At 32.8% G+C, this 19116-nt stretch overlaps 2 protein-coding genes across 2 annotated transcripts; both read left to right on the plus strand.

Annotated features, from left to right (window-relative positions):
• Positions 1–177: 177 nt before the first annotated feature.
• On the plus strand, positions 178–12234 carry LOC134276796 (uncharacterized; the record flags this gene model as incomplete). The annotated part of the gene is given in 5 exon segments (XM_062759079.1): positions 178–346; positions 11071–11232; positions 11393–11477; positions 11576–11634; positions 11636–12234. Coding segments are annotated over 5 exon segments (825 nt in total), but the record flags the coding sequence as incomplete, so codon positions are not given.
• A 1706-nt stretch (positions 12235–13940) lies between these two features.
• LOC134276798 (multiple epidermal growth factor-like domains protein 10) lies at positions 13941–17767 on the plus strand. Its single transcript, XM_062759080.1, has 5 exons — positions 13941–14167; positions 15562–15614; positions 15697–15828; positions 17305–17425; positions 17537–17767. The coding sequence occupies exons 1-5, from the start codon at positions 14127–14129 to the stop codon at positions 17640–17642; spliced, it is 453 nt and encodes a 150-aa protein (XP_062615064.1). The 5' UTR covers positions 13941–14126; the 3' UTR covers positions 17643–17767.
• The last annotated feature ends 1349 nt before the right edge of the window (positions 17768–19116 follow it).

Genomic DNA, 19116 nt, shown 5'->3' on the forward strand with positions numbered 1-19116 from the left:
TGATACAGAAAACTTCTCATACATACGTATGTACGATATTAATATAAAGCTGTGTGGTTGTGTTTGCAACTAGATGGAAGCGAAGTTATAAATTATTTTGAATTGAAAAATAATTCATTCTCATAATTTTGTACTAAATGGGAGAGATCCACGGAAAAAAAACCTACATATGTATAGTATTTGATTCTAATTATAGCATGTATAGGGTCATTCAGCAGACAGTGCCTAAGACCTAGTCCTTCCGGCTGGTACGGATTTGGATGCCGGAAAAAATGTTTTTGTCCTCATTGTAACAGCATTACTGGACTCTGTAGTCATGGTAATGTATACATTTTAGTCAAGATATGCTAGTCGATAGATACATTTTCGATTGATTGATTGTATATTGTTTAACGTCCCTCTCGAGAATTTTTCACTCATATGGAGACGTCACCGTATGCCGGTGAAGGGCTTCAAATTTTGACCTTTACTCGGCACTCAAGGCCATTGAGCAGTGAGGGATCTTTATCGTGCCAACGCCTGCCGCTGACACGGGGCCTCGGTTTTTAAGGTCTCATCCGAAGGACCCGCAACTTTCACTTCAAAGTGCCGAACGCATGGCGAAGGAACAGTTGCTACCCATTTTATCGACTGGGTCAGTCGCGGCCGAGATACGAACTCACGACCTCCCGATCACGGAGCGAGCGCTCTACCGACTGAGCTACCGTGAACGGTGATACATTTTCGAAATTACTAAAATTCAAGTGCTGTTAAGTGTTCCTTGACATTCTTTAAATTGGGAAAAATTCAAATTGTGTAAATACTTTAGGATATAGCATTTTACTTTTGCTGTAATTTTGCTGTTGTTAGAAGTGTTTCAAATACATAAACAAGTGCTTAAACTTCACTTTACTCTCTTACATCTAACATTTTTGACAAGATAATTAATGATACTTAAAAACTTTAAAAACTTTAAAGTAAATTGAACTCATAAATAAAATAGTCTGTAATCGCTCAATTTTTTATGCTTTATTTTTGAAAAACTTTCTTACAAACAAAAGATAAAAAAGACAAATTAAACATTTGGTTCAAAGTTATTCTTTAAAGAAGTTTATTCTATATAATTATATAGGTATGCTAGTATTTTACATGTAATTATTGCAATTGTTTGTAAAAATAATGAATAGATTCAGTGAGAAATTTGCATATTACTAGAACTCTTTTCATCTATCTGTCTTATTTACTTTTTACTTTTTCTCCTAGTTGTGGTTACTTCTCTTATTTGTGCGAGGATAAGGCTTGTATACAATATCATAGAGGAAATATAATTTCATATTTATATATAAACATGCCACTTTAGCTCAGCAGTACGTTAAAATAAATTTAATGAAATGCATGTATTTGTTGTAATAAGATATCGGAGTGGTTACACCATCTTATTGTTATATTTAATACATATGTATAAGTTGATCCACATTATCATCTTGAAATATAATAATGAGATTTATTCATTTTAAAGTTAATTTTTGACTTACTGCATGCTAGATGAAGTGCAGGAAAATCATTTATCTATATAAATTATTCGGTAATAGAAAACTTTTTTGAATCCCATAAATGATTTGCACTTTGTTCTATATGTGACTTCCTTTCAACTGAATAACTAAAAAAGTATTTATTCTGTTTTTGTTTTAAAAATTTAGATTAACTGTTTTGGAATATGAATCACCACGAATAGAGGAAGGTAAAAGAAACAGTACAGAAAATGTGTATATTGAGATGTTAGGCGTTGAGGAAAGTTCTTCCATAAAACCACAGAAAACTGGTCATGACGACAACTCCACAATTTATAGTCAAATTAATAAAGATATGTCATAAGAAAATAAGAACGTGTTTTCAAATGGTATCTAATTTGATAAAAAGAAACCCTTTTATTGTTGTTTCCACTCTAAACTAAATTCTTACATTGGTTGCTTTCTAATTTTGTCATTCTATACATACAAACATATAGTGATTGTGTTTGAAGTCAGTCGGCATTTGACTTAATGATAAGTTGTATTTGCTGAAAAAGTCATTGTATCGACAGTTAACCTTGCGAAATAACGACTTCAAACAAAACAGTTGATATTCTTGCTTCATCAACTTGTTCATACCTGGATCAAAGATTAAAAGAATTGTTTCTTTTATTATTTTCATCAATTATCTGAAGCACAACATACAACGACAATTTATTTCGGCTAATATAAAACAATCCTTGATCTATCCTTCAAAAATTCATACTAATTGTAACCTTTTTTTTACAAACTCAGTAATCTTAAGAATTTTCCATTTTTACCGATCATGACAAGGAGCACACGACGAGTGTGACCGGTTGAGAGGGTATGCTCACTCCTCCATACATTGGCATCTAATATTTACATCCACTGAATATTTTCTCCTTTATTCTTAAGAAAACCCATTGCGTTAATCACTGCATGAACTACATTAGGCATGTACGTCGCCTGTACAGATTTCTTGAATAGTGGCTGTTCCATCAATGAAACGTATAAAGACGTTCGCATCATTAACACAATAATTAATCTCTTTAATCCTACTTTAAATGATTATTTAACAGATATAAATATAAACAATAAAATGTCTTTCTTTGTTTGCTATTACTGAAATTAACGGTCGCAGCTATTACAGAAAAAAAAATTACATAACCCGCTTACGCAGGTTATGTAAATTTTTTTCTACAACAGCTGCTTCCGTTAATCCCAGTAATAACAATCAAAGAAAGCATTTTATTGTTTAAATCACACCTCTGTTGTATTTGGAGGCCCGTATTTGCTCTGCTCCCGTTTTGCATCGTTTATTGACTTTGTGTTTGAATCCATATTTCCTCTTTAGTAGCAAAAGTTTCCGTTAAATATCATATAGGTATATAACTCGTCAGATTTTAAGAAAAGTTCAGTCAGAATCTCTTATTTTAAATGTATTCATTATTGTTTAATTTTAGGAGCATTTTGAATCAAACAATTCAGTTTATACATTAGACATTCAATTCAAAAATTTCTCACAAGTTCATAAAGAAACAATGTCTACATCTCGATAGACCACATTGAACCCAGTTCTGACAAATTCACTAAATGTTCCTGATGAACACTTCTTTACGGTGATCTCTGTTAAATGCCATTATTGCCTGAATTGAAACCTGTGATTTATAAATACAATGACGACTTGATTCGGCCTAGGAATTTTAAGTTGCATCATATTGATATTATAAAATCCAGCGTTAAATAATTATCTATGTACATGTAATTCGAGAGCTAACACTATTCTTACATGTATAACTGTAGAGAACTATTAGTTTCTTAATAGAGACAAGGTACTCAAAGATAAGTTGACGTTACATGGATTTCAACAACCTCAATTAATAATGACAGCATTTCTTGAACATATGTTCGTTTTAATGGGTTGTGTGTTGGCTGACTTGTTTTTATCCAATTGTAGGCATTTGTTTTTATACTGAATTTGACTATAGAATATACCGTCTATCTGATCAGCTCATAGGGTTTACGTCGGGTGTGACCGGTCGATAGGGAATACTTACTTTTCCTAGGCATCTGATCCAACTTCTGGAGTTGTTTAAGATATTTTAAGACCGATCACTGTTCATTACTTTTCATTAGGGCCATGTTTTTTAATGGATTTTGCTAAGAGACATTGTATGTATTCTCGATTCTGAAGTAACATATCATCTAATTGCGACACTACATAAGCTAAATTGATTTAAAGGTCATTGGAAACAATTCCTAACACCATAATTTCACTTTTTAAACCCAAAGCTACATATGAAAGAATGTTAAATTACGAGTATTTATATTTTCTGGCCTTTGTTCTGCTGTAAAATAAAGATAAAAAGTATTCCATTTACTACTTTTCTTACCCGCTTATCGTTCTTGATTTTGTGGTTTCATGACGTCACAAAGGCCCACTGATGCAAACGGATCATTGGACATAATGTAAATCTACTCTATTTTATCAAGTTAATTATATTTTATTTTTGTGAATTTAAACGCGTGTCTGTGTTCAGATAAGTTATATGATTTCGTAGTTCCTTCATTTCAGTTTGAACAAGTCGTTAATAAATAACGGCAACTGAACACTTCGCTTTTCTTCGGAAGATGAATATCCTATAACAATTACCGCTTTACCCTCCAATATGATTACTTACTCTATATAAATCAAAACTTCCGAAACAAATTAAGACCATTTTTCATATTTTATACAAAATCAAGAGGATTTCATCGTCTTTTGAAGAAAAAATATTAAATGTCCTTTTCAGTATAAATCCAGGAAAATCGCGAAATGCAACAAAGAATAAAATGATGTTTTAAAAAAGATTAACATATATCAACTTACAGTAGAAATTTGATATCTTTTCTTTAATCCTTATTTTCATACATTTTATAGATGTATTTTTACTTAATGAAGCCATGATACATTTCTTGATTTTTTTTTCTCCATAGGCTACGACTTTTTTTTTTTGAAAGTCGTTTGTACTAACTAACGCATAAACTATAAGTTTAAGTTGTTTAGTTCTTGTCCCAGTTGTTAAAAACCATCTTGGAAAATGTTAAATTTCGAGTATTTTTTTTTTTACAAAAAGTATGGAAATCGAAAATCGGGGGGGGGGGGGGGGGGGGAGTGAGAGACAGGAGGTTGGGTAGAAAGCTGTACATGAATAAGTAAATGTAAAAAAAAAACGCTGTCAAATAATTAGAATTGAATTAATTGAATAAAACATTAACACAGTAAAAATGTCATGTTTAACTCCACATTTAAAAAAAACATAAAAGCTATAGGCCCTACCTACTGTATCATATAGGTCGCGCATTCACTAGGTCTATATTGTCCAGAAAAATTCAATCATTGACCACGTTGCCGGTTGGACTCTTAATGATAAAAACAGTGTCGTAAATAAATGCATTACTTATAAAAGTGACTCTCTCGTCTTTCCATCGCTTTTATCCTTTCTCTCAATCGGTCGAAGTGTCAAACGATGAGAATAATCACTGACTGATAAAACATGCTAAAAATCTTGCAAATATGTGATGAAATTTAAAAAAAAAATACCAACCTGTTTGAAGATCGAATTATTATGCAAGGTTTCAGTCAAGATGTTGATATTTCTTAAAATTAAGCTGCAAAATGACATGACAGTTTGTAAACATTACATAGCTTTGAACAGCGACTGGGCCTTTCTGACGTCATATGCTAAGGGAGATAATCAACGCAAATCAAAGCTCATTTTCCCCCTGAGTAATTCTAATCAACTGTGTTGTCGCTATCTTGCATTAAAAAGCTAAATAACATTTTCAGTCTCATATTATCAGCTCAGATAAAGTTATTCCCGTATGTAACTCAATATGTTCAGGTATTTGTCTCTTACGACCTTTCACTTGGTTTCACACTGTATACAGGGGAATTTTTCGACCCCGATTTATTTTCGCTATTTCGACCTATGCACATGTGGGCGAATCTAAAACGGGACGAATTCAAATAACACAGTATAATTAAAAAAAGGCCAAACCAGATATTCATTGTCCCCTTTAATCATAAATTCATCGCCATATTGAATTTTTATCATGTTTTTTGATTTATTGCTTTGTCTGAGCTATACTTTATTTCTAAAGAATATTGAAATATCGTCTCACGGTAAAATCCCAGATAGCAGGATGTTATTGGACCTTTGTTGGGCCAACAATGCTCCTTATGTTGGGCCACCGTTTGTATTCAACATTGGGCCATCGGTAATTTGCTCATCGGCCCTTAATCAAACCAACTTGTTGGCTTATTGTTGGGCCAATGTAACAGTTAATATTGGGCCACTGTTGGGCCAATGTATTATTTCAATATTGGGCAAACGTCATTTTTGTACAGTTGGGCCATTGTAAGCAGTTAATGTTGGGCCAACGGTAATTTGCTCATCGGCCCTTAATCAAACCAACTTGTTGGCTTATTGTTGGGCCAATGTAACAGCTAATATTGGGCCACTGTCGGGCCAATGTATTTTTTCAATGTTGGGCAAACGTCATTTTTGTACATTTAGGCCATTGTAAGCAATTAATGTTGGGCCAATGGTAATTTGCTCATCGGCCCTTAATCAGAACAACTTGTTGGCTTATTGCTGGACCAACGAACGGATATTATTGAGCCATTGTTGGGCCACTTATTCTTTCAATATTAGGCAAACATCATTTTTGGGCCAACGTTGGTTTGTATCTTATTGGCTCTCCATCATGACAACTCATTTGCTCTTCACTGGTTGGCCATTTGTCCTCAAAATTGACAAACAAATACATATATTAAGGTTATACTAGTTTTGTAGTACAGTTTAATTTTAAAAGCCCTTTAATACTATCTATATATGCTAGATTAATAGTTTAATACATATTCTCAATATATATCTCATAGCATTAATTAAAAAACTGAGGAAAAAGAAATCAAAATATAAAATTAAATTATAACATACTAGTATTTTATTGCTCAGTGCATGAAGAAAACATTAATAAAGAAATAAAAGTTGATGCTCACTTCAAGCGATACATGTAAGGTTACATGACTGTATACTCCCTCTCTGATGTAAATTTATGCACAAGTTCAGTAAATTGCAGGTATCAATAAGCAGGTCCAACAAATAAACAAAGCCCCCCTGTTCTTAAAATAATACTAAAATGAATCCCGTCATTTTGTTTACTTACACAAAAAAATGTTTCTGGCATCTGCGTCGTGTTTGTAACCGACAAACAGACACAGAAAAGGGTAGAACTACAGGTTTGTCACAGTATATAACAGAAAAAAGCTAGGCACTGCCACTTTCCATCTGATCCCTCTCTTCAGTCTTCTCTCTCCCGAGTCTCCTCCTCCCCCTTCTTTTCTTCTCTGTCTGTTTCTTCCTCCCCCATCCCTGTCCTTGGCATACCTTAGCTATTCTTTGATTGTGTTCTGAATGTCTTTTTAGAATCTCCAGTAGCACTAAAATTGTAGTATTTGGTACTTAATACATTTGTTACTTTTCTCAGTAAAGAGTTAACATACGATTAAATTTACAAGTATATCACTATATGTTTAAGCTGTCAATTAAGGAATAACAGTCTTCTTTGTTTCATGGTGTGATTAAGTGATTAGCTTGCATGATGAAGGCATTTATGCATAACATTTCTACGCTTGATCATCATCATCATCATCATCACAACGATTTTGATTCAATGTTGCCCCATATAAAATACATGTATAGAAAAGTCGTTACACTGAACAAATTTTAATTGAAAGAACCCAATTTATGTTTAGTACTGAATAAATTTAGTTTTAACTTCAACAAGTTCAACATTTTCAAAATGTTTGATCATGTGCTCGACGTTAAGTGTATATAAGTAAATTAAGTGGTAGACTTCGGAAATGTATTTTACTAGTCACACATTTCAATCTAAATAAGGGGCAAATTATTTATTGTTTTAACTGTATCAAAACACATTTGTTATTTTATACTTTATTTTTCTTGTATAAAAACAAAACATTTAATCACTGATAATTTATTTTGTTTTGATAAATTATAAGAATTTTAACAAGCCTTGTAAATTCATTTTAGCTAGCTTGTACTTTCAAGTAGGATTGGTTGTAGATTTATTTTTGATTGTAGAGACGATCAGATTTGTTAATATACAGATTTGTGACAATTAAATGTTTATACACATTGGCCCAATGTTGGTCCAAAATATCGGGCCAACATTGGACCAAGGAGCAAAATGACACTGGGCCAGCGTCATTTGCCAACATCGGCCCAATGTTCCTATTGACGTTGGTCAAACAATGTCGCATTCATTGGGCCAATGTTGGCGCAACGTTGGGCCAATATCTGTAGAAATAACACTCTACACTGGGCCAACGTTGGCCCAACATATCGGGCCAACATTGGGCCGATGAGCAAACTTAAATTGGGTCAATGTAATTTGCCAACATTGGCCCGATGTAACCGATTGCATTGGCCCAACGTTGGCCCAATGTTAGCATGCCATCTGGGGAACAGTGTTGACCCAACAGCACCTGGCCTCTGCACTTCCCTGTGTCTGCTTTGCGCAGATTTGTACATGATATCGTTTAAAAACTAAACGTTAATTCAGCTGTGCCGAGGCAAACATATTATAAATACTTACAAAGTGGATGCAGATATTCAAGGTATCAGTCTCATTACGCTCGCTCGTGTCAGATTAAAAATGGCGCGGATATTACGGTTGTTGTCTACCCATGATGCTCAGTCAGATTCATGGTATATTGGGCCAACGTTGGGCCGATGCCAATCCCCAAACAAATATTTTCTCTAATGATAATAATTTTATGATATAATGCGAACAGTTAGCCCAACATTAGCGCACCATTATACATAACCAGCTATCGATATTCCATGTTGGGCCATTGTTGGCCCAATAAAGGTAACCCAACATAGATAATACAACCATAATGTAAGATTGGACCAACGATGTTCTGCTATCTGGTTTAATTTATTACAAATAAATATAAGCATAAACACAATTCAAAAAATAGAATAAAACACTCTTTGGTGCTGTGATCACTTAAGTGCAAAGTTAAAATGTTGAAAATATCATATCTAAACAAGAACAGTCATCCAATGATAAGCATGGACATAGAAAGTCCTCTTAATTATTTCAGAATGTGCCAACGTTGTCCCAACGTAAAGCTCAGCAGCTAATTATAAAATTGACACCATCAATTAATTGGCAGTATAATAACTGGGCCTACGTTGGCCCTATATAAATATCCCATTTTTTAAACACCTAAACAAAATAACACTTGTGTGTATTACAAATATTGTGCCAACGTTGAGCCAACATAATACTATCAACTTGATAAGACATTTTCTTTAAGGGTGTATTAGAAACATCGGGCCAACGTTGGGCCAACATACTACTTGAACTTGATAAGGCACTTTCTTAAAGGGTGTATTACAAACAATGGGCCAACGTTGGGCCAACATATTACTACTAACTTGATAAGACACATTCTTTAAGGGTGTATTACAAACATCGGGCCAACGTTGGGCCAACATACTACTACCAGCTTGTAAATACACTTTTCTTTAAGGGTTTATTATAAACATTGGTCCAACGTTGGACCAACACCAGGATCCTTCCTTCCTTGGGAACTAAAGTGAGTGGAAGTTGCTTACGTTGGACCAACGTTGGGCCAATATAGGAATTCTGTCATGGTCAAGAAGGTTGATTTGGTAACATTGGTCCAAAGTTGGCCCTACGTTGTTCCCCCAACGCCAACCATACAACCTTTTACAAATGTTGGCCCAACATAGTCATGCTATCTGGGATCAACTGATGATTTAAACTGAAATATAAACAAGTCTTTCATTGTGAATTTAAGATTTTATCTAAAAAGAGGAACAAATTAAAAAAAATTGGGAAAAAAATTTGAATGTTCCCCTCTTTATTTCATTCACTAATGCATGTCAGATATGTAACTTTAACATTACCTTTTAAATTAGAATCATAATGCGAATGAAGTTCTTGTCAGACACACAAGGAAAACTTCAATAAAATCATATTGCATAGTGCTAATATAATTAAAAAGTTAGCGAAAGGCATTTTTAAGGGGCAATATCCCTCTGCTCTAAATTTCACGACTTTTTTTTTCAAACCAAATTCCAAACATTTATTTTCAGCAACAACTATAGCATTAAATTCAAATGGAAAATAGTTTGAAGTATGAAGCGTTGCTTATTTCTTTTAGAAATGAATAATATGTTATATCAGGATGTGAAGAAAATTTGATATGGTAAATAGAGTGATCAATTATTTTTTTATCTCACAATTAAATTAGAAATATGAGGTATATATAAAAATGATATTTACTCTCATACTTATCTAATTCCCATTAGAAAAGATACTGAAGCGTTGCTTTTTAAATCAGAATATCAAATTGTTTTTTGTGCATGTAAAATAATACGCATCCATAAACACGAGTTATCGTTCCATTATCGCCCTTGAAAATATATTTTAATGAAACAAAATATTAATTAAATGCTTATAAACAATTCTGCATCTGAAATTTTCTGTACAATTAAAAGACTTATACGTTAACGTTAAGAGATAGAAACTTCTCAATTTACACCGTTTAAAGGACCTACGTATAAATGTTTTAGGTAAACCATTATAAATAATTAATAAATATGCTAGCAATAGAAACTAGAAATAAACATCTGTACGATTAAACAGGTTTGAATGAATTGACTACAAAATGGTGCATATGAATGAAATTTGTTACTCTGGCATGAAAGTTCCCTGAATTTCATGACAAAATGGCTGCAGAAAATTGTCTCTCTTATCAGAGGGATATTCCACCTTAAGGAGAAGCAAGTATACTTTATGCACATATATCGTACGGAAAAGATTAGAGCTCGAAATGAGATTCTAGGATATAAATAAAACTATTTTCAATTTTTTCAAATAAATTAAAGGTCAATAGGAAAATCCATTGAATCTAACAGCTAGTTACGTAAAGTAGTAATTATTTTTTATCATATATAAGTACACATTACTATCAATAAACAACGATATCTTATGGAATGTGGACATAGTTTTCTTGTTGACCTTAAGGATCATGAACATTTTATTGCTTACTATTACCTTAATTGATTTTGATGTTCTTCATTGTATAAAACGACTCAGGGTCTCTGGAGTATGTCATTCATCTGAGTAAGTAATTGTTTTTGTAAAATTTTATTACGCTCATGATAAGGGTAAAACTAAAAAAGTTATTTCTTTCGAAGTAATGTCGTTCGATATTGCACCGATTATAGAAAAGATGGAAAAATATGTCTACGTAAGTGAAAACATCTACAAACAATATTACTGAAGAAAGGCAAAACTTAAAGCCTTTAAAAATGAAATTGGAAAGAATGAATATATGGAGATATCTTGTTATTCTGTATATATGCTGAATTAAATTTTGATAAAGTTAATTCTTAAAACAGTAACAATTTTTCGAAAATGGAAAAATACTTTAGTTTTCCCATCTCAACAGCTTGCATAGGATTTTTTGAGGTTAACTTTACTGGTGGCGTTTGTGCAGAAGGGTTCTATGGCTTTGGTTGCAGAGAAATTTGCAACTGCAGTAAAGACGAAATATGTGACCGTCGGTTTGGGTGTGAAAATAGAACTTTAAAAATAAATAGCCCTGCAGCAGGTAACGAAATACCAGTAGTGAAAAAAGATTGAACGAAAAATTAGAAACATTTTAACTAATTTTTAGCTTGAGATTTAGTTTGAATTTGTTTGAGCTCCCAACCCACAAGTTTTACATCCAGGTCCTCAGTTACAATAGTAATAATTATAATATCTTGTAGGGACCCCGAGCAGTGTTGTGATGGTTATACTGTGTGGTGTTATACTCTGTTTGGTTTTGCTTCTATTGGCAATTGGAGTAAGATGGTAGTTATAAATTGATTTTTAAATGTAATTCTAAGGATTATCGATAGCACAAAGAAGAAATACATCTTTTTATTTTGATTCTCTTTGTTTTCTGCTAGCAAGATATTACTCGATCGCCACCGTATCCATGATAGTTATCAGAGTGAAAATACCATTACCATAAATTTCTAAATCCCACAGCAATGCGGCAGAGGAAAATCAAACCTACAATGAATGCTATCCTATGAGTATGATCGGGGATGTCCCGGATAATAATTTTGCACACTCCAACAATGCTGACCAAATATCCGGGCAGTATATTGCAGTGAATACGACGGCTCCACCACGTGAAGACGTTTTTGCGTCCATCCAACAAGCTTTTCAGGAGAACAAAAAAAGGAATGAAATGTTAATTTTACTGTCTAACAGAAAATCTAAATCGCATAACACGACCCCTGGATGTAACTATCTCTCTCTCTTCTCGAGACTCACCAGGATTGTATTAATGGTGAAGAATCTTGAAAAATAAATAATTAAAAAGAACATGGGTCGGATTAAACTATCTCTCTGTTTTCTGCAGCTGATACTCTTGATAATGCATGGATTGATAAAGGAATTTGTCAGGAAAATTGAATTTGTAGAAATAGGTGATTCTAGTTCTGAAACAGATATATCTATAAAAACAAACAGGATTGTTACTAGAGCAAAAAGCAAGAATAAGTACAATTTTCCATCATAGTATGACTTACATAGGAGTAAAGGTGGTTAATATAAACAAAATTAACATGATTAAATATGGTCAACATTTCCTCATAATATTTTTATAACAGATAGTTTCCTTTGACACAGCCCGCATCTTCTATCTTATACATATCCTGGAGAGGAATATCATTCTGCCAGTTGTTTCATGAAAAAATATTACGGTGAAATATATCGAAATAAAGATCATTGTTTAAACTCAAATGTCCATTAAACGATACAATTCAGGATCATAGCAAACATGGACATCTAACACATCAGAGGTGGGATCAAGTGCCATAAAGGAGTGAGCATACCTTGCCGACCGATCACATCCACTGTGTGCTCTTTGTCATGATCGGGACACAACGGAAGAATTTGTCAACAATTCAACGTGTAAATGATGATTAAAGTAATCAACGAAAACTCATAAATCGGCACTTTGTTGGTCGTTTTTCACACTTGCGTTTCCTGTCCTTAAAACACAACATCGTATACAAACATTATAATTGAACTAGAATCCATTCAAATGAAATGGGAATTCATTGCCTTATTATTTCATAATTGGCCAAAAAAATTATTCCTAGTAGTAAATATATGACACAAGTTAAACAAAAATAATTCAAATGCCAATTGATAACGTTTGTAACATTTACGGATTTCCGCATTTATGTACATCTCTTTACCATTGATGCCTCTTAACCATATTACATTTCACTCGACATAAAATAGGGAACTAACCATAATATGATCAAAGGATAAAACGCAAAAGAGCACTGAAAAGTGTTATCAGATTTTTTTGTTGGAAATGCCATATGAAAAGCATGTAAAGAATTATGAAGATTTGGAAAACAATGTGTTTCCTATTGCATAGCAGAAAATAAAGTAACAATAAATACTTATAACCTCTTAAAAATACTTGCGTAATGGTGTTTATTACACAACATTTAATAAATATTCAAGCATTCATAAAGTAGATCTACTTACTTATATATAAGTATAGAAGAGCTTACAAAGAACTAAAAAGTCTAACTATGAATATACAACAGAAATATAAATACATGTATATCTAGTTCAGTTCTGGTAATGCGTGGGTTTTTGGATTATAAAATATTAATTGTCGTTGCATCATTACAACAATTTTCACTTGTTTAACTTACTTGTTTAACTATAGAAGTGTTTCTCTTTTATAAGTTTCTGAGCTGGATATATTTACATTATGATTCTAATGATGAAATAGTCACTGTACAAGCGTTTGTTTTTGAGGGTGATAATATCGCTGAAAACACAGGCTTAAAAATAAATGTTGACAAAACAAAAAACATGAGTATAAACAGAAAGAATAATGATGCCATAAGGTTAATCAATAAAGAAGTAGATAATGTTGAAACAATTCTCTACCTGGGTGACACAATGGACAAGACCGGAGGACTTGAGTCAGATATAGGCTAGGCTTAGCATCCTTTGCTAGAGTATGGAAGTCAGCGCAATACAACACAAAGACCAAACCAATAATAGATCTTCAACACAATGTTCTATCTGTGTTGCCGTATTGTTCCGAACTATGGAGAATAACCGAGAAAGACGACGAAAAGCTTGACACATTCCATTGTAAATGCCATAAGAGGATCTTAAAAATACACAGACCTGAAAAGATAACTAATCAACAGCTGTATGACAGAACAAGATCCATACCACTATCAAGGACCATCAAAGGGGAGGAGATAGAGATGGATAGGCTACATCATCCGAAGGGAAGCTAGCTCGAATGTAAGAACAGCTCTCACATGGGCCCCTGAGGGAGAGAGAAGAAGACTACCAAAAAACGCTTGATGACACTCTGTTGAGAGAGAAAGAGAAAACTGGGCTGGGGCAGATGGAAGGAGGGGCAGGTTGTTGCTAGTGACCGTCGTAAGTGGCGTTCTTTGCAGAATGGCATCATGCGTCCTCCGGGGCACGGAGAGGATAAGTAAGTAAGTAATCCACTCTCTGTTTGGATACTAATTGATGCATGTTCTAATTATGAGTTTTTGAAACATTTACGCCTCATCAAATTTAAGCTTAAAATTTCAGTGGTCTTAATGTGATAATTGAATTCAGGATTCAATTATTACGGACGAGAAAATGGCCGAAGATATGCAAGGATGATTAGAAATATTTGATCCCCATTTCTGTTTTTAAGCATGGAATATAACTAAGTATGATACTATTTCATCCTCAGACCGACAGGGAAATATTCCTTTTATACTCTCGTTTAGCATATTTGTCTGTCCTCTATTCTTTTCCGGACTAAGATTTAACTCGAGTTCTTTACTGGAGTAAAACTAATTAATGACCATTGTTTATGATATTTCATATCATGAGAATGCATGACAGGAAGTTTAAATGAAATAAAAAATAATAATGGGTCTAATTTGAAATCCTTTTCTAGAATACAAATTTTACTAAAGATTTTAGAAAAAAAAAAATTATACGTAACTTAAAAATATCAAAATCGACTGAAACTTAAATCTTTAATTAAGTTACAATCGGTCATTATTTTCCTAGTTATAACGCTTACATCCATGGTCAACATTTTCCCAGCTAAAAAAGTAAGGAACGTAAAATCTATGAAAGATTTTGACTTAAATCTAGCACAAAGTATCTTTTTAAATTTTTCTAGAACTTCCTTTTGCTTTGTTAATTCAGGAAACTATACACCATATACATATAACTACTAGGATTTATGACCCCCACTTTCACAATATTACTGGTGAAAGAATTTCTGGTAATTTGTTTGTCCGTCCGTCCGTCTGTCTTTCTGTCTGACTGTAACACTTTCGTTCCCTCAAGATATCTTGAGAGGTTTTTATGGTTTTGAAATGAAATTTTATATAAAACTCCAAGTGGTCTTATGCAATTCTGTATTGATTTTAAGGTCAAAGGTATAAATTCATAAATGTTGATGGGTACATTTTTGTTTTCATTTAAATTGAAATTAATTAAAATGTTAGTTTTATCCTGGTACAAAACTAAACAATTAATTCTGGCTCTAATTTCGCATTCATTTTGAATTGAAATGATATATATACAAGGTCCATGAAACTGCCTGCAATCGACTCAAAAAGGAAATATTCCGCAAAATAGCTTTGATAAATCTATTTTATGTGATAAAAAATTTTATTTTAAAAAATGAGAGATCTAGCATGTACTATTTTATTCATCATGTTGATGATGAAACTAGCTTTTCTGCAATTCTCTCCAAAAAACCCTGAATGTATAGTTAATGAGGGTTTTGATGGGTAAGTTTTTGTTGCCCTTGCAGGAAATTGTATGTAAATGCTTTCATTTGATATGGAAGATTAAAATTCATTTTAACCCATTTTAGAGGGAAAAAGAGATGCTGTGCTAATTATAGAACTATTGGATTAAAATGTTACCGTAAGTATGAATTGCTGCTTCTTTAAGTGACTTATTTTGTTCGAATAAAAATGAATTTCCTAATATATTTTTACTTTTGTAGCTTGCATAGGATCTTTTGGAATAGAATGCATGCAAAAATGTCCAGAAGGGTTTTATGGTGTTCAATGTGCAGAGGTGTGTTCTTGTACCAAATGTAACAAAACAACTGGGGATTGCTTCAACAAAACAATAAGTAAGAGTTTTTTTTGGGCTTAACTTTTAATAATAAATTATATTCAACAATTTCAATTGTTTAGAAGTACTCGTAATTTGGGGTCTATCAACATGTTAACTTAGTGTGAATGTTTTTTTATGTCATGTCGTCTAAAAAGTTGAACTATTAGACCTTTACTGAAAGGATATGAAGATAACGAACAGTATTCAAAATCAAAGTCCATAAAACAATACAAAATAGGAGCAGAGCAAACACGGACCTCTGAAACATCAGAGATGGGATCAGGTGCCATGGAGGAGTGAGCATCCCCTGCTGACCGGTAACACCCGCCGTGTGCTCCTTGTCATGATCGGGAAATAACTAAAAAATCTGTCGTCAATTCAGTGTATAAATAATGGACTAACAATTAGTATGAAAAATGTCAGTCAGCAATTGACTTAATGATAAATTGTATTTGCTGACAAGGTCTTTGTATCGACCATAGAATTTACGAAATGATGACTTTAAACAAGACTGCTGAAATTCTTGTTTCATCAACTTGTTTGTCAATAATTTATCTCATTTAAGAAATTGTTCATACGTAGAGCATGTTCTTGCGTATCAAATCAATTGAGATATATACACTCCGTATGCCGATGATGAAGGTATATTGCTGCATAAGTAGAAAAGTTAGTCATCACGTTTATCATATATTTTGGTTGTAAGATTACCAATAATGTCTTTTTCATGTAAAATATCCAAGTATGAAACAGGTGTGTCAGACTCTGTTGTGTCTTTTATCACAAGTTTTCCAGGATATATCGTATGGAAGTAGGAATGGAAATTACTAATTTTAATTGACTATCTAAATGTCGAGTTGAAGGCCACAGCAAGTGCTTTTTTTTTTTCGTTTCGCGCAAAAGATTTTGCACAAGCATAAATAACACAAACTACAGCTGTATTTTCTTCCAAAATTCAAATTAAAAAAAGTGATATTTGTTTATTTGAACAACGTAATGTTCTGCCAAGCCACATAATTTGGCAAAAAGTTCAAAAATGCTACTTTACAATTCAATATGTTTAGAAGTTTATAAAATCTATTCAGTTTTCTTGCTCAAACGTTTCTTTGGAAAATTTCAAGGGTGTATTTTAATGCTTAACACAACTAAAATTTATATATCACATTTCCATTGAAAGAAATATGAAAAAAAATACCAGTTTAACTCTTCGGTGTGGGAGATTACAAAATTTGTTGTCGTACATGTATGTATCCTTAATATCTGCCTTTAAGGGATAAAATCAAAATCTTGCTAAACTAGAACAGCTGTTTTAAAAGATATCGTTCATTTTGATGAGACTTCGGATTGTCTATGAATCCCTAACCCCCCGTTTTAACTATCATATGGAGCAGGTGGAGGGTGTGATAATTTAATATAGTACCGACAGATGTTTTAAAATATCATCAGTATATCTATGGCTAGAATTCGAAATGTTGACTCCTTTTTCACTTTACAGCTTCATCAGAAGAACCCCATAGTAACAGTGAATCCATAGTAAGATCAACAATAATTGGAGTAGGGTTACTTTTGGGAGCAGTTGTAATTATTACTCTGCTCCTTTTATACGTAATGAACAGGTAAAGTGTGTTTGTTTGTCATTGTTAAATTAATTCACACAGCTAATAGACAATATATAGGTATAGAGGCCCTTGTTTTAATGATGTTCTTTTTTGTACATTAATACACAGAAAACTCAAGATTAAAAATGGTTTGTACCAAGAAGAAAAGGAAAATTGCAACGATGAAAATTCGCCATATTATAGTTCCATTGAAGATCATGCTTATCGAGAATGAGGACATTTTACCTTTCCAAAACTAGAAATTTTAACAGTACTAGTATTGTCAATATAGCTATATAATGTAATTTCATATATCACAATGATGGTTTTTATTGTTATCATCATATTATGCTTTTAGGTGTAAAGGCTAATTTTAAAAATATTTGTTATTTATTTTCATACTATCAATTATGAATCAGATTGTTATAGCGGTTTTATAAAACATCATTCGTAGTATAGTTATTTAAAACCAACGAAAGTCTTCAAATATATCACAATATAATATATTTTTTAAAAAGAAATTTAACTTAAATTTTTTGAGTTACCTAGGCAAACACATACTTTGGAATACTTTTGTACGAATGATCTCACAATTGTTTGAATTCTAAAAATACAATAACAGATATTTACTAATGGTGATGTCGTCAAGTAGGGGGATAACAGGGGGAAGGAATTGTTACTTCCTTTTATAGAATTCATTTTAAAACTCATCTAAACTATGCTTTAGGGTGAAATTAAAAAAATTGGATTGCGTCTCGTTGTAAGCAGACCTAAATTTGTATTCCTATGAAACAGAATTTGTGCAAAATCGTATGCTTGGAAAGAAGAAAACACTTGCTTTGGCCTTCAACTCGACAAAATTTAATATATCGACGACGTATTTTCAATAGTAATTTCCATTCCTACGTCGACACGATATATCTTGGTGAGCTTGAGATAAAGAATACCTCATAATCTGACGCATCTGTTTCACATTCTGATATTTTACATGAAAAAATTTTAATGGCAACATAACAACCAAGCTCTATTATAAATGTGATGACTTTAACTTTTCTATCGTCAACTTCCCTTACTTATGCAGCGATATACCTGCATCACCAGCATGCGGAGTTTATGTATCTCCGTTGATTCGATACTCAAGAGCATGCTCTACGTATGAACAATTTTTAAAACAAGATAAATTATTGACCAACAAGTTGATGAAACAAGAATATCAACTAAATTACAGTCTCGTTTAAAGTAATCATTTCATAAAGTTTTTGGTCGATACAATGACCTTGCCAGCAATACAATTTATAATTGAATCAAATGCTGACTGACGTTTTCCATACTAATTGTTATTCCATTATTTATACACTGAATTGAAGAATGATTTTTCCTTTATTTCTCGATCATGACAAGGAGCACACGGGGTTTGTGACCGGTCGGCAAGGGATGCTCACACTTCCATGGCACCTGATCCCACCTCTGATATTTTGGAGGTCCGTGTTCGCTCTTTTCCTGTTTTGCATTGTTTTATTGATATTCGATTTTGAATACTGTTCGTTATTACCATATTTTTCATTCAGGACATTTTAAATGAAATTAGTCATCATTTGCCAAATTAAAGCTGTAACAACCCTATCAAATTATTTTTTTCTTCTTATTGATATAAATATTGGAATAAACTGCACGCTCCCATTAGAATACTTTGACTTCTTAGATATAGA

The sequence above is a fragment of the Saccostrea cucullata genome, unplaced genomic scaffold (assembly GCF_032062105.1).
Source record: "Saccostrea cucullata isolate Sc308-1 unplaced genomic scaffold, CSIRO_AGI_Scuc_v1 ctg6718, whole genome shotgun sequence".
In the NCBI taxonomy this organism is placed as follows: domain Eukaryota; kingdom Metazoa; phylum Mollusca; class Bivalvia; order Ostreida; family Ostreidae; genus Saccostrea; species Saccostrea cuccullata.

Coding starts and splice junctions, on each gene's coding strand:
- LOC134276798 (XM_062759080.1), top strand. CDS start 14,127: ATGGCATCATGCGTCCTCCGGGGCACGGAGAGGATAAGTAA. Junction 15,829..17,304: donor TTGCTTCAACAAAACAATAA/GTAAGAGTTTTT, acceptor TTCACTTTACAG/CTTCATCAGAAGAACCCCAT. Junction 17,426..17,536: donor CTTTTATACGTAATGAACAG/GTAAAGTGTGTT, acceptor ATTAATACACAG/AAAACTCAAGATTAAAAATG.